Source organism: Lissotriton helveticus, chromosome 8 (assembly GCF_964261635.1).
Source record: "Lissotriton helveticus chromosome 8, aLisHel1.1, whole genome shotgun sequence".
NCBI lineage: Eukaryota > Metazoa > Chordata > Amphibia > Caudata > Salamandridae > Lissotriton > Lissotriton helveticus.
In genome coordinates this window covers 150341390-150356522 of record NC_136069.1, presented here as the reverse complement: position 1 = coordinate 150356522, position 15133 = coordinate 150341390, and the positions used below count along the sequence as shown (strand labels likewise).

Genomic DNA, 15133 nt, shown 5'->3' with positions numbered 1-15133 from the left:
CACCACCTCCACCTCAAGGCCAAGGTCAGCTCCGAGAAGAGGTTACCAACGCTCCACCTCATGGCTCAGCACCAAAACTGTCTGGAAAGCCTTCCAGCTCAGGACCAAGCCGGCCAAAGCCCACTTCCTAGCTGAAATCTTCCTGCTCTAAATCCAAGATGGGTTGTAAACTGAAGCCTAAGGAACTAAAACCTTCGATACCGAAACACAACTTCCCTCGGAGTCGAAACCCTCAGCACCGAAAGTACATTCTGGCTTGACTCTGAAAGCTTGGGTGCCGAAAAGCAAAGACTTACCTACAATACTACCGGATCAAAGCATAGATACTGTACCCCCTAAACTTTATCCAAAACAGAAAAAAACGGTATATTCACCCTGATACAGGGCATATCCATGCTAAAATACCATCTGAGCATAAGCTTTCTGATGATCCTAGCCCATGCAAAATTTCTCTGAAGAAAGTGTGTAGGCACTAGTCCTTTCCATACACCATCTCCTCCTCCTCCTCCCTCTCCAACACAGGTTGATCCATTACAGGTTACACCTAGTCAGTCTCTTCTACCTCATTTTCACACAGGTGACACTGACTGACGATGCACAATTACCAGATCCTTGGATGGACTACACAACTGATCCACCACAGGATACAGACCTAGATCTTTATCCTGCCAGGCCATCTCCACCTGATGATAATCTGTCATACCAAGAGCTTATTGCTAGAGCAACAGAATACCATGGGGTGGAGCTACATAAAGAGCCTTTAGAGGACTATTTTCTCCTTGATACTCCAGGATTCCATAAGTCCATTCTGACACTGCCTATGCTCAGGCGATATTTTTTAAGATCCTGTTCGTGCCAGAATCCTTACTCCTAGAGTAGATACAAAATATAAATGTTACCCTACAGATCCTATTTTTATTAAGGGTCAGTTACCACTTGACTGTTTAGTGGTATCAAATGGTAGAAAGAGAGCGAATTCTCAAGCATCTGGGGATGCCCCTTCCCCAGATAAAGAATTGAAGCTGATCGATGTTCGGGCTAACTGGTAGCTGCGCAAGCAGCTAACCAATGGCGTATTGCTAATACGCAGGGCTTACTAGCAGGAAACCATAGAGCCCATTGAGACGAAATGGAACAATTCAGTTTTTCCCAGAGGAGCAGAAGGCAAAGGCTCAGGATTTAGTCCAAGAAGGCAAAATAATGTATAAAGCCTCCATCAGAAGCACTCTAAATGCAGCTGGCACTGCTGCTAGGGAGGTAAATACTAGCATCTTACTACGACGACATGCCTGGTTACAGATATCAGGGTTCAAACCTGAAGTCCAACAATCCATCATGAATATACCTTTTGATAAAAAACATCTTTTTTCCCTGAAGTCGATCTAGCCCTCGAAAAAATTAATAAGGACACTGATGTAGCAAAATCAATGGGAGTGCTCCAATCGCCCTCAAATAGAGGTTCTTTTTGGTAGGAGGAGGGTCCACATGCACGGACCAGAACACTTCCTCCTACAAAAGCAATTCCCAATCATCTTTTACAAGAGTATTTTTCAGAGGAGTTTATAGGGGAAAACAGTCCCAGGGGCAGAGGTAAAAACACCACACCTCACACTTCCCCATCCTTTAGTAAACAGTGACTTCCCAATACTTCCCTCCACACCTGTCGGAGGAAGACTTCAACACTTACTCCCCATTTGGAAATCAATAACAGACAAATGGGTGCTTGGAATTATCCAACATGGTTATTGCCTGGAGCTTATCAACAATCCTCCAAACATTCCCCCTTGATCTCACAAAATATCACAAGACCACAGGCACTTGCTTCAACAAGAAGTGCAATTTTGATTACTCAAAGAGGCTAAAGAACCAGTCCCACAAGGGTCAGGGGTTTATTCCCTTTACTTTCTGATTCCCAAAAAGGACGACTCCTTGAGACCTATTTTAGATCTCCGAGAGTTAAACAAATGCATATTGTCAGAGCACTTTCATGTGGTAACTCTTCAAGTACTTCCCTTCTTTCAGCAGGGCGACTTTGTCTCCTCTAGATCTAAAAGACGCATACTTTCATGTTCTAATTGATCCTGCTCATCACAAATCCCTCAGGTTTGTGATAGCAGGCAAACATTACCAGTTCAAGGTGCTTCCATTTGGCGTCACCACAGCCCCCAGAGTGTTCACCAAATGTCTTGCAATAGTGGCTGCTCATCTCAGAAGACAATATATACAGGTCTTCCCTTACCTGGACGACTGGCTTATCAAAGCGGGCACTTACCTGAACTGTATACTACACACTCAGACAACAGTACACCTACTTCACCAGTTGGGTTTCACAATAAATGCACAAAAAGTCACCTGTGTCCGGCACAAGTGCAATCTTATCTGGGCGTTTCCCTCAACACTCTCAAAGCTCCAGCCACTCCAGATATAGCCAGGATTCACAATATTCAGGCCACGCTGTTACAATTTCAACCCAACCAATCGTTACCAGCTGAAGTCTTCATGCAACTGCTGGGAATGATGGCATCCTGCATTAAGATCGTACCTCATGCAAGGCTTCACATGCATTCTCTGCAAGAATGTCTAGTGCGTCATTGGAATCAATCACAGGGTCTATTAACCAATCTAGTGTTGATAGACAGCCGCACCCATCGCTTTCTGCAGTGGTGAAACCCTCAAAACTTAGCAAAACTGCGACCTTTCATAGACCCCATTCCACAAACGATACTGACAACAGACGCATCGTTAACAGGTTGGGGTGCACATCTCCAACATTACACAGTACAGGGGCTGTGGTCAGACCGTCACAAACCTCTCCACATCAACTACCTGGAACTTCTAGCATTGTTCCTAGCACTCAATATTTTTCTCACCCAACTTGTAGTCAAGACTGTCTTAGTTCACACGGACAACATGACATCAATGTACTACCTACAGAAACAGGGAGGGACTCACTCTCTCCAGCTGTCACGCCTTGCACAAAGCGTTTGGAATAGGGAGATTCACCACAAAATCTATCTCCTGACAGAGCACATTCCAGGAATAGACCATAAGATTGCAGACATGCTCAGCAAACACAGGCAGCAAGTACACGAGTCAGAACTTGTACATGTATTTATATACTTCATCCCCAAATTCTTCTACACTACTTTTAAAATGGGGTTTTCAACAGATAGCTGTTTGCCACAGTACACAACGCAAAATGCTCAAACTTCGCATCCAGGCTCCCACACCCAGCTCTATGGATGAATTGGTCAGGGATATTTGCTTACGCTTTACCACTTCTCCCACTAATTCCATTACTGGTTCGGAAGCTCAGACAAATGTCCCTCACACTGATCTTAGTAGCCCCCTCATGGGCTCGTCAACCTTGGTTGACCACCCTGTTAGAACTCTGTGGTTCCACATCAAAAGCTACATCTCACACCCTGTCTCCTCACTCAGAGCCATTGAGAAATCAGACATCCGAATCCCAGAGAACTCAACCTAGCAATTTGGCTCCTGAAGTCGTAGTTTTGTCATTTACAACTACCACCAAACTATGAATATTCTCAAGGAGGCTAGAAAGCCTACTACTAGAACATGATATGCACTAGAATGGAAACGGTTTGTTGTCTATTGTAACAACAACAATACTTGATGCTTCTGTACAGAACATCATTTGTTATCTGTTGCATTTACAGCAATGTGGATTAACTTACACATCCATTCATTTGCATCTAGCCGCCGTAGCTGCATACTTGCAAAATAGAAAACACTTATCTCTGTTCAGGGTAACAGCCTTCATGGAAGGATTAAAAAGGGTGATCCCACCAAGAATTCCTCCTGCTCCAGAGTGGAATGTAAACATAGTCCTTACAAGGCTAATGGGTCCACCTTTTGAACCAATGCACAGATGTCAATTACAATTCCTATGAGGAAAGTTGCTTTCCTCATAGCGATAACATCATTAAAGAGTTGTTGAACTTCAGACATTAACTATACAAGAGCCTTTCTTTTAACTTCAGAAGGATATAGGAGTTATTCGTCCAATCCTAAATTTCTCCCTAAAGTAGTTTCTGCTTTTCATATCAATCGGTTGAGTTACCCATGTTCTTTCCTCAACCTGATTCTGTAGCAGAACAAGCTCTACACACACTTGATGTTAGATGTGCCTTACTACATAGAAAGAACCAAAGTCTGTATTGCAAGATGGATTGTTAAATGTACCCAAACATGTTACGTTAAAGCAAAGAGAACTTTGTTAGTAGCCCCTAAGCGCATTCTACTAGCAAAATAGGGGCTGCTATGGCCTTCTTGGAAAATATTCCCATAGGTGATATTTGTAATGCAGCAACATAGTCAACACCGCACACATTCACCAAACACTATTGTGTAGACGTGTTAGCTAGACAACAGGCTCTGTGTCAAACAACTTCGACGGGTTAGCCACTGCTTTGGGAGTTTGCTATGTAGTCTATGCAAAGCATGTGATCTACAGCTCATATGCCTCGAACGGATAATGTTACTTACCCAGTAAGCATCTGTTCTTGGCTTGTAGAGCTGAAGATTCACATGCGCCCACCCACCTCCCCGGTCTCCTGTAGTTGTAGTTCTTAATTTGCATTCATACATATGAATATCTTTATTCTACACATACTGACTCCATTCTCACCCTCTGCGGTAAAACAATCTAACAATAGAGTCGATACCCATGCACATTATCACCGAAAGGAAAAGTCCTCTACCTCGTGGCTGGAAAGACTTCTTCTAACAAAAACAACTTGCAAACATCCGGACTCAACACTAGATTGCAGAAGTATGCAAAGCATGTGAATCTATATCTCTACATGCCAAGAAGAAATGCTTACTGGGTAAATAACATAATCCTGCCCTAGATCATTACTTTGAGTAGAAAAGGCACTTCTAACAATAGAAGTGTAAATGCACAGTTTTTAACGTGGTGCCGCGGAATGTTGATGGCATTTGTTTACTTGATTTTAAAAGCAGTTTCTGGTGTTCATTTCTAGTGGCTACTGCTATTTGTGGAAGGCCTTGCTTCTTAGGAAAGCCATGTTGCTGGTTTTGAGAGGCTGTAGAATGAATTTCCTGGATATTTCTTTTGGTAAATTTCATGCCCCTAAAGTGTAAAACCAATCTTGAGTGGCCATTTTTAAATGCTGGCCTGACTGTAAAATCATTGTTGGACATCTTTAATAGCAGCTCAAAACTAATTTGTAACATTAACTTTAAAATTAACAATTAATTTGATACATATGTTAATGGAACTTGTCCTAGAACTGGGTTAGAAGGAAGCGAGAAACAATGGCTAGATGAAACAGCTGCTTTAAGGTATAAATAGCGCATGATAACAGTTTAAATGACCAGGTTAGCATTGTATCGCGTGTCCCACATTTCTAGAGCTTATTCTGCTGCTGGTATAACACCATATCTGAAAGAAACAGGTTAGTATTAGATTCCTTACCTTAGAATATCCCCAGGCATCAGTCTGGATCCGGAAATTTTTGCGTAGCAGTACTCCTGCACATCGGTAGGCGTCGTCTGCGGCTCCGCGTCCGTCGTCGGCGACGACGGGATGTCATCGCCGGAGTACTTAGACGCCGCCCTCGCTTGCTGACGTCGGTTCTTTTTTCCGCGCCAGCAAGCGCAGATCTGGAAACAGTGGTACCCTTTAGTAATTTTTTGACTAAACTTTTTCGATCCTTTTGATCTGTTTTTCGAATTGAACAACTCCATCGGTGCCGGTAGGGATGCCTGGCTTCAAGCCCTGCGCCAACTGCAGCCGACTGATGTCGGTTACTGACCCCCATCACCGGTGCCTGTATTGCTTAGGGGCCGACCACAATGACAAGTCAAGCCCTGACTGCCGGGCCTTGACGTCGAAAGCTAGACGAGAGCGGTCCCATAAGCGCCTCGAGCTCCGGCAGTAAGCCCCGCGCCGCTCGAGGTCCCGGTCCAGGAGGAGGTCGAGGGAACGGTCGCGGGGCTAGAGTAATCACAGCTCGGCGAGTCGACACCACTCGTCGGGCTCCAAGTCCTCGGGTAAGAGGCACAAGAAGTCGAAGAAGCAACACTGCTCTTCTGACTCCCCGCGACGCGGCCGGGTGTTCGGGCGACGCAGGCACCGCGGCCAGCTCCATACCCGCCAGTCCCTGGGCTGGACGCGACGCCGGAGGAGATCTCCGCATTCCTTGTGGCCATGAGGAATCACTCTCCTACGGGCCTTTCGGAGGTGCCTTCGGGCCCCGGGGGTTCGTCTGGGGGCCCTAGCGGGCCGGTGTCTTCGGCCCCGGTGCCGTCGGGTGCTTCGGCCCCGGCGACTTCGAGCCCTACGCTGCAGGGCCCCACTGGATCCGTCGGATCCGGGTTGCCGCTGGTCGACCTAATGACCCCTCCGCTGGCGCCGACCCCTAGGGTGTCGCCTCTGACGCCGTCCCCGGACGAAGTCATCCCCGATTTCCCAAACACCGCCTCCCCCCTCCGGACTTCGGAACGGGGTCGATCGACGCCACTTTTGACGTCCAGAGAAGAGCAATTCTTCTATGATCCGGCCCCATCATTTGAACCTGCGTATCAGGAGATGGAGGGCGAGGCGGATTGGGAGGGGTCTGAGGACCCTCTGGCACAGGAGTGCCAGTCTTTTCAGGACTGGGCAGATGAACTAGGGGAGGCCAGTGGTTTGGACACTTCGCCCGACACTCGATTTGTCTCCCCTCCTACTGTGGCTATGGAGGAGGGGGTTGCCTACAGTGTAGTGTTGACGAGGGCAGCCAAGGCCTTGGCTCTTGAGCTCCCTGTCGCAGCCGTGAGGACTAACCTCCTCACTTAGGTCCTCAAACCGCAGGCAAGCTCTTCAGAGCCTCTACTGCCGTTCAATGAGGCCTTAACTGACATTCTGTTGGGCACTTGGTCCAGGCCCGCTACAGGTCCCCCAGTAGATAGGAACGTGGCCAGACGCCGGCCCCGGCCGACCCTAGTTTCTTATCCACCCACCCCACCCCCGAGAGCCTGGTAATCCAGGCCTCTAATTCCCAGACCGCATTCCTGACAGCTCCCCCCTGATCGGGAATCCAAAAGGTATGAACAGTACGAAAAAAAGATGTTCTCACTTTGTTTAGGGTTGCGGTCGGTCAACACCGCTTGCCTTTTGGGCCGTTATACCCACTCTCAGTGGGACCTGGTCGCGGATGTGCTGCCACAATGCCCGGAGGAGTCCAGGGTTAAACTCGCCCAAGCCCTTGCTGAGGGGCAAGATGCGGCACGGTATTCCATTCGATGTGGGCTGGATACCACGGACTCGCTAGGCAGGGCGATTGCAATGACGATGGCGGTTCGCCGCCACGCCTGGCTGAGGTCTGCCAACTTTTTCAGCTGATGTCCAGAACACCCTTATGGACATGTCGTTTGATGGCCGTCGCCTCTTTGGCGACAAGGCAGACCGTGCACTTGAGCGCATTAAGGACTCCAGGGCTATGGCCAAGTCCTTGGGCCTGTCGGCTCTGCGCCAGCAAACTGCTGCCTTTCGCTACTTTCGTGGCCAAGGAAGGGGCACCACCATACGTCCTGCCAGCCACAGGCCGCAGACTAACATCCAGCGCAGGGGCGGATGTGGTATCCGCCATGGCGGTGCCAGGGGACAACAGCGAGGCCAGTCCACATCCACATCCGCCTCAAAGCTTTCCTAGTCCGAACTTTCAGGCCCATTTAACGCCATTGGGGGAAGGGTTTGCCATCAGCTCCTCCACTGGTGCGACATCACATTGGACAGGTGGGTGCTGCTAATTGTCTGAAGGGGCTACTCCCTCCCCTTCGAGGCCACCCCTCCAGCCATGCCACTGCAATACCACCGCGTGTCGGGGGATCACTTGCAACTTCTGCAAGAGGAAGTTATGGCCCTCTTGGCCAAGGGGGCATCGAGCTCGTTCCAGGGCCAGAAGTAGGACGTGGTTGCTACTCCCACTACTTTCTGGTTCCTAAGAAGGGCAAAGGGGGCCTACGCCCTATCTTGGACCTGCGGAACGTCAACGGCTTCCTCCGGAAGTAGAAGTTCAAGATGCTGACTCTGGCTCAGGTCTTAGCTGCCCTAGACCCGGGAGACTGGATGGTAGCTTTGGACTTGCAGGACGCTTATTTTCACCCCCCCTTCCTGCCTGCCCACCGGCGCTACCTGCGGTTCATGGTAGGCCACGCGCACTTTCAGTTTACCGTGCTCCCCTTCGGCCTTACCAGCACCCCTCGGGTGGTCACGAAAGTGATGGCGGTGGTCGCAGCTCATCTGCACAGATTAGGGGTGTCCGTCTTACCCTATCTCGACGACTGGTTGTTAAAGGCGGGCTTGCCCCAGACAGTCGTTAGCCACCTCCAGACTACGGCCGACCTCCTGCACCTGCTGGGGTTCTCCATCAATGTGCCGAAGTCACACCTGTGTCCCTCTCAGAAGCTCCTCTTCATCGGAGGGGTTCTAGACTCTGTGCAGTTTCGGGTTTATCCTCCCGAACAGCGGGTTCGGGATATTCAGGCTCTGATTCCGATCTTTCAGCCTTTATCCCGAGTCTCGGTCAGGTTGACGCTGCGGCTTCTGGGGCTGATGGCCTCCTGCCTCCTTCTGGTGCATCACGCCAGGTGGCGGATGCGGGCTCTGCAGTGGGTAAGTGAAGTTTCAGTGGGCCCAGCATCAGGGCAACTTGTCCGACCATGTCTTGATCTCGGAGGGCACTGCAAGGCAGTGGTGGCTCATGGACCGCTATTGGGTCAGCAGCAGATCCCTCTCCCTACCCCAACCAGAGCACGTAGTTGCGACGGACACGTCCCTCCTGGGCTGGGGGGCCACATGGGAGAGGTGGTGTTCAGAGGCCTCTGGTCGCCGGCGGAGTCCCAGATCCACATCAACCTTTTGGAGCTGCGGGCGATCCGGCTTGCACTGAAAGCATTCCTCCCCTCTGTCTGGGGGAGTGTAGTGCAGGTGTTCACGGACAACACCACCGCCATGTGGTACTCCAACAAACAGGGCGGGGTGGGGTCGTGGACCCTGTGCCAGGAGGCTCTGCTCCTCTGGCAATGACTGGAACATCAGGGCGTGACCCTGATGGTTCAACACCTGGCAGTTTCCCTGAACGCCAGGCGGGCCAACTCAGCCGTCGGTGCATGATGGATCACTAATGGCGTATGAACTTGGACGTGGCGCAAGGTTTCTTTCAACAGTGGGGAGAGCCTTGGTTAGATCTATTCGCCACAGAAGAGAACGCGCAATGTCATCAGTTCTGCGCGTTGGAATTTCCAAGGCGGCACTCGCTCGGAGACGCTTCTCGTCGCGAATGGAACTGCGATCTGTTGTACGCCTTTCCGCCTATACCACTTCTGCCCAGAGTGCTGAAGAAGATCAGGCGCGATCGGGCCCAAGCCATCCTTTTGGCTCCGGACTGGGCACGAAGATACTGGTATCCTGAGCTACTCAGCATGTCAGTCGATCCCCCGATTCGTCTGCCTCTTCAGGAGGACCTTCTGTCGCAGCAGCAGGGGGCGGTCTTCCACCCGAACCTGTCCAGCCTCCACCTCCATGCGTGGAGATTGAGCGGCGACAGTTGAGGCCATTTGATGCCTCTTGAAGTCTGCGATGTGATTCTGGCAGCCAGGCGTCCCTCCACAAAATCGGTATACGCCTGCAGGCTGTGGATCCACTCTCTGCCCCCCCCCCCCCCTCTCTGAGGTTCTCCTCTTTCTTCTTTCTCTTGCCCAGCAGGGCTCTGCTCTGGGCACTCTTAAGGGCTACCTCTCTGCCATTTCCGCCTTCTTAAGGCTCCCTGATCAGCCCTCTCTTTTCAAGTACCCAGTTGTAAATAGGTTCTTGAAGGACATCAATCATATGTTCCCCCCTGTTCCTTTCGTGATGCCTCAGTGGGACTTGAAACTTGTTCTGACTTATCTGATGTGCGCTCCCTTCGAGCCACTTCATAACTGTCCTCTTCGTTTCCTCACTCTTAAGACTGCATTCCTGGTTGCCATCCCCTTTGCCAGGAGAGTGAGTGAGCTCCAGGCTCTTTCTTCACAACCTCCTTTCCTTTCTTTCAATCCGGACAAAGTTTTGTTGCTGACGCGACCCTCTTTCCAAGGTAGTCACAGCCTCCCACATCGGGCAGTCCATCACCTTGCCCACCTTCTTTCTGCCTCCGCATCCCTTGAAAGAGGAAGAGAGGCTCCACCGTCTGGACCGAAAATGTGCGCTCTCATACTATCTGGATCGCACACGCCAGTTCCGGGTGGATGACCAACTCTTTGTTGGTTATGTGGGCGCTAAGAAGGGACGGGCAGTGCACAAACGGACCATTTCTCGATGGGTCTTTTTGTGCATCAAGGCTTGTTATTCACTGGCTAAAAAGGAGCCTCCTGTGGGGCTGCGTGCCCATTCCACTCGGGCCACGGCGGCTACTACTGTCCTGGGTCGGGGAGTCCACTTGCAGGAAATCTGTCAGGCAGCTACTTGGGCCTCGCTGCACACATTCGCAAGACACTACTGCCTTGACAGCCAAGTCTGGAGAGATGGCTTTTTCGGCCGTTCCGTTCTCCAGGACTTTCTGGTGTGATTATTGGTTTGCAGTCCCACCACCGGGGTTGGTATTGCTGGGGTATCTATTCTAAGGTAAGGAATCTAATACTAATTCTTTCAGATGCACAAGTTACTTACCTTCGGTATCGATATATCTGTAAGAAACAGTAGTTAGTATTCGATTCCTTACCGCCCCACCCATCCTCCCCGTTCTGCGAACCGATATCTAGGGTTAAGGTCCTCCCTTTTCAGGGCCCTAGTTTCATGGCACCAGTGTTGGTTTTTATCATGGCACGGAAAAACTGTGTATAAGAACTGACATCAGCGCGCGAGGGCGGCGTCTAAGTACTCCAGCAACGTCATCCCGGTGCCGACGACGGTCGCGGAGCCGCAGATGACGCCTACCGACGTGCAGGGGTACTGCTACGCAAACATTTCGAGATCCAGACTGACACCTTGGGATATTCTAAGGTAAGGAATCTAATACTAACTACTGTTTCTTACAGATATATCGTTACCGAAGGTAAGTAACTTGTGCGACACTTTCTTGATCAGTGTTCCCGTTTCATACAGTTGTGTTTTCTGTAGATCAATTGACACTGGTTGATTGTGTGAGAGTATTGGTAAAATGTCCTTTTACTTCCTTATGTGTTACTGTCATGATAAAAGTATATGGATCCAGATAAATATCCTTCTAGAGTGCTATTTCTAACTGTGTGTGCCAAGGGGTGTTGTCGTATTTCATTGAGCTTGTCAGTCAGTTTGTGCATTCCCCACCCTAAGCAAATTCTTTAGTAAACCGGCATTGCTTGTCCAGTCTTGCAGTATGATGCAGTGATGGTGGGACATCTTTAAGTTAAGTTTATTTGACGGGGTCTAAGAAGTGGAAAATAATATGTACTTCAGAAACAATACACAGCTTCTTATGTCCTTTAGTCTAATAACAGATTGAGTACTAGATCTAGAATGAAAAATAGTCATTGTTCTGGTTTATTATTAAAAAAAAACTGCAATTTGCTTAATTTGTGATTGAATTTCCTGTCCACGATTGTCTATAAAAGTGCAAGTCTCCGGACACTTTTTTTAAGCTTGTTGTACTCCTGATGTTGTCACAGTTGTCTGCTCTGCTAGTGTGGCAGAAATTGTGAATAAATCCTGATACGGATATACGGTTATGGTGACAGCACATAGCCAACCTCAATGTTTTGGTGGCAAGTTATGCGCATGATTTTGATGGGGAATTAATTGGGCACTTTTGGCTAGGGTCTGATATAATATTTTTATGTTTTACTGAGTGGGCTCTAGGAGTTCACCATGACTGTAATCCTGACAACTGATGTCATTGTATTTAATACATTTTATTTTTGTTACTTCGCAGCACTGTGACATTCTGATTGTTGTGAGCTGTTGGGGATTAAATTGCCTTGTGAGAAAACCATACAGCACAACAATATAGTCCCTAAATTATTTTTAAGTCAGTATCGGAGACTTAATTTAGTTATGATCAAATATTTTTTGAGTTGATTCTAACTAAATTCAGTCTCCTGTATTGACTTACAAATGGTTTAGGGGCTGTACTGTTGTGTGTAGGGTCACATATTAATACATAGTTGTAGAAGTAAATGTTCTGTTACCTTCCCCTTCTCTTGCAGAATGGGCTAGTAATGGTCGGCAAGGATTTATGGTAGGTAGATGATAGAACCATATGGTTGTTTTAATTAGTCATTACTATATTGCTTCTAGATCATATCATATCATACAATTACCATTGGGTGGTTGAATATATATATTTGTGTAGCTGAGGAGGACCATGAATCTTTTAACATTCAGGATGGAGTCCAGTCGATTTTGGCATATGAGCCACAGGTCTAAGCTGTAGGCTTGTGTATACATTTGGGCTGAGAATGAGGCAGTAGACTCCTATTTAGATATTTGGTGCAGCAGTAATTTCATGTTGTAAATAGTTCTTTAACAGGTTTCCTTGTAATAGATAATGTTGAAAGAACTTCTGGCCTATAATGCTGTTCCCCAGCATGAACATTACAAACCTTTTAGTTTAAAATCCGGTCATCGTACTTTTTGGCTTTACTGTTAATTTGAAATGTGCTTTCTATTTTTAGGTGGTCCAACTCCTTCAACTGTCTGTCAGTCTGCTTCCATGGCCCACCCCAACCTCCAGTCAAGTAGCACCTACACTATGCCTCCAGAACCCACGCTTTCCCAGAACCCTCTATCGATTATGATGTCTAGGATGTCAAAGTTTGCCATGCCCAGCTCCACACCTCTGTATCACGATGCCATCAAGACAGTAGCAAGCTCTGATGATGACTCGCCACCTGCCCGTTCACCTAATCTGCCGTCCTTGAATAATATGCCAGGTGAGTAACTGCCCATAAAGAAAGTCCCTACAAAGTGCTTTGTAGTAATGCTGTTATCCTTGTCTGGTGCAGATATGGGTGCCAGCTCTTCATAATCCTGGGAAGGTGTATGATAAAGAAGATTTCTAGTACCAATTAGAGGAAAGTGTACAACAGACCATGGTAGAAGTGGAATATTAGGAAAGTTAATGCTAACACTTCCAAATGGTGATTCTTTGGGACTTGATCCTACTGCTTAAAAAAGACAACTTTGTCAACCCTAGCCTTATAAGGACACTTACTCAGATTCTTTATAGGTAGAAGGCATTACCACTTCGAAGTGCTCGCATTCGTAGTCACTATCGCATCCCGTGTGTTCACCAAAAGTCTAGCAGTAGTAACAGCACGTTTGTGCAAACAGAATATTCATATCTTCCTATATCTGAATGACTGACTCGTCAAAGCCCTGGACACAGCTCATGTGTCAACAACACACACAGACTACTCCCTCTTCTCCATTAACTAGGGTTTACTATCAACATACAGAAATCCCACCTTCAACCTTTACAGATTCAGCCATATTTAGGGGTCATGCTCAACAAACAGGCGGGTTTGCAATGCCCAAATGTGGCCAGTATTCAAAATATCCAAACGCTACTACAGCCGTTTCAACCCAATTAACACTTATCAGTCAAAAAAGTAATGCGACTTTTAGGCATGATGGCATTTTGCATCGCAATAGTACCGCATGCTTGACTCTGTATGAATCCGCTGCAAGAATATCTGGCATCCCAGTAGTCTATCACAGGGCCAGCTACAAGATCTAGTGTTGGTGTACAGCTGCACTGCACCCGTACCTTCTCCCTCAGAACCATGAAGAAATCAGGCACTCAAATCCAAAGGAGCTCAACCACGCGATTTGGCTCCTAAGGGCATAGAATTTGGTTCCCTTAATCGTCCACCTACATGTATGACCATTCTTAAAGAAGCTCGTAGGCCCACAGATAGAGCATGTTATGCAGCGATGTGGAAAGATTTGTTTTCTACTGTCGCTGTAAACAAAAAAACAAATCCACTTGATGCACCTGTGCAAAACATTGTTTGCTACCTTCTTCATTTGCAGACCTCTGGCCTCGCTTACACTTCAATACATCTACATTTAGCTGCAGTTGCTGCCTATCTACAAAACAGACAACACTTCTCTTTGTTCAGGGTGCCAGTTAAGTCATTCGAGGAAGGCCGTAAGGTAATTCCGCCTAGAGTTGCACCTGCATGAAATCTCAATGTTGTACTTGCCAGATGTATGTGTCCATCATTTGACCCGTTGCATAACTGTCTCCTGTCATTTTTGTCTTGGAAGGTTTCTTTTTTGGTGGCCATTGGAAGGTTTCTTTTTTTGGTGGCCTTTACCTCACTTAGGCGTGTCAGTGAGCTCCAGGCATTAACATTGGAAGAACTTTTCATACAGGTGCACAGAGATAGGGTTGTCCTTGGAACATATCCAAAATTCCTTCCAAAAGTGGTTTTATCCTTCCAGCTCAGTCAGTTGAATTAACCTTTTCTTTCCACAACCGGATTCATTTGCTGAAAGAGCTCTTCATATCAAAAGAGCTCTAATGCATTATATTGATAGAACTAAAGCGTTACTTAAAACCAAAGAACTGGTTTTCACCCCCTCACATAAGAAAACCAATAATTAAGACTGGCGCTGATAGATGGATAATTACATGCATTCAGACACGTTATGTCAAATCTAAAAGAATTTGTTCTACACCACCTAGGGCATACACTACTCGTAAAGTAGGGGCTTTCTACGGCAATATCCCAATCATTTGCAACACAGCTACATGGTCTACACCACACACTTTCAACAAACATTCTGTGGATATTTTAGCACACCAACAAGCCAATGTAAGGTAGGCAGTGCTATGGACTCTTTCTAACAACACCCACGGGCGCTACCACCTCTTTTGGAGAAGGACTGCTCTACAGTCTATGCAGAGTATGTGTATCTACAGCCGCACATGCTTCGAACAGAATGATACCTACCCTACAAGCATCTGTTTGTGGCATGTAGTGCTTTAGATTCACATGCGCCCACCCTCCTCCCTGTACACCTGTGGCTGTTGCAGTTCCTTTACACTATTTTATTTACATGGACGTCTCTTTACTGATACTTTCATTCACTCCATTATCACCCACCTGTGGGAAAACAATGGAGTTGATGCCCATGCAC

At 47.6% G+C, this 15133-nt stretch overlaps 1 protein-coding gene across 4 annotated transcripts in view; it reads left to right on the top strand.

Annotated features, from left to right (window-relative positions):
* Nucleotides 1-15133, top strand: part of BCL9 (BCL9 transcription coactivator) — a 904233-nt gene that overhangs the window by 875042 nt on the left and 14058 nt on the right. For all 4 annotated transcript variants that reach the window (XM_078656778.1, XM_078656780.1, XM_078656777.1 and 1 more), the window contains one exon: nucleotides 12661-12918. In XM_078656778.1, the coding sequence (XP_078512904.1) occupies nucleotides 12661-12918 (258 nt within the window). The remainder of the gene's footprint in view (nucleotides 1-12660; nucleotides 12919-15133) is intronic.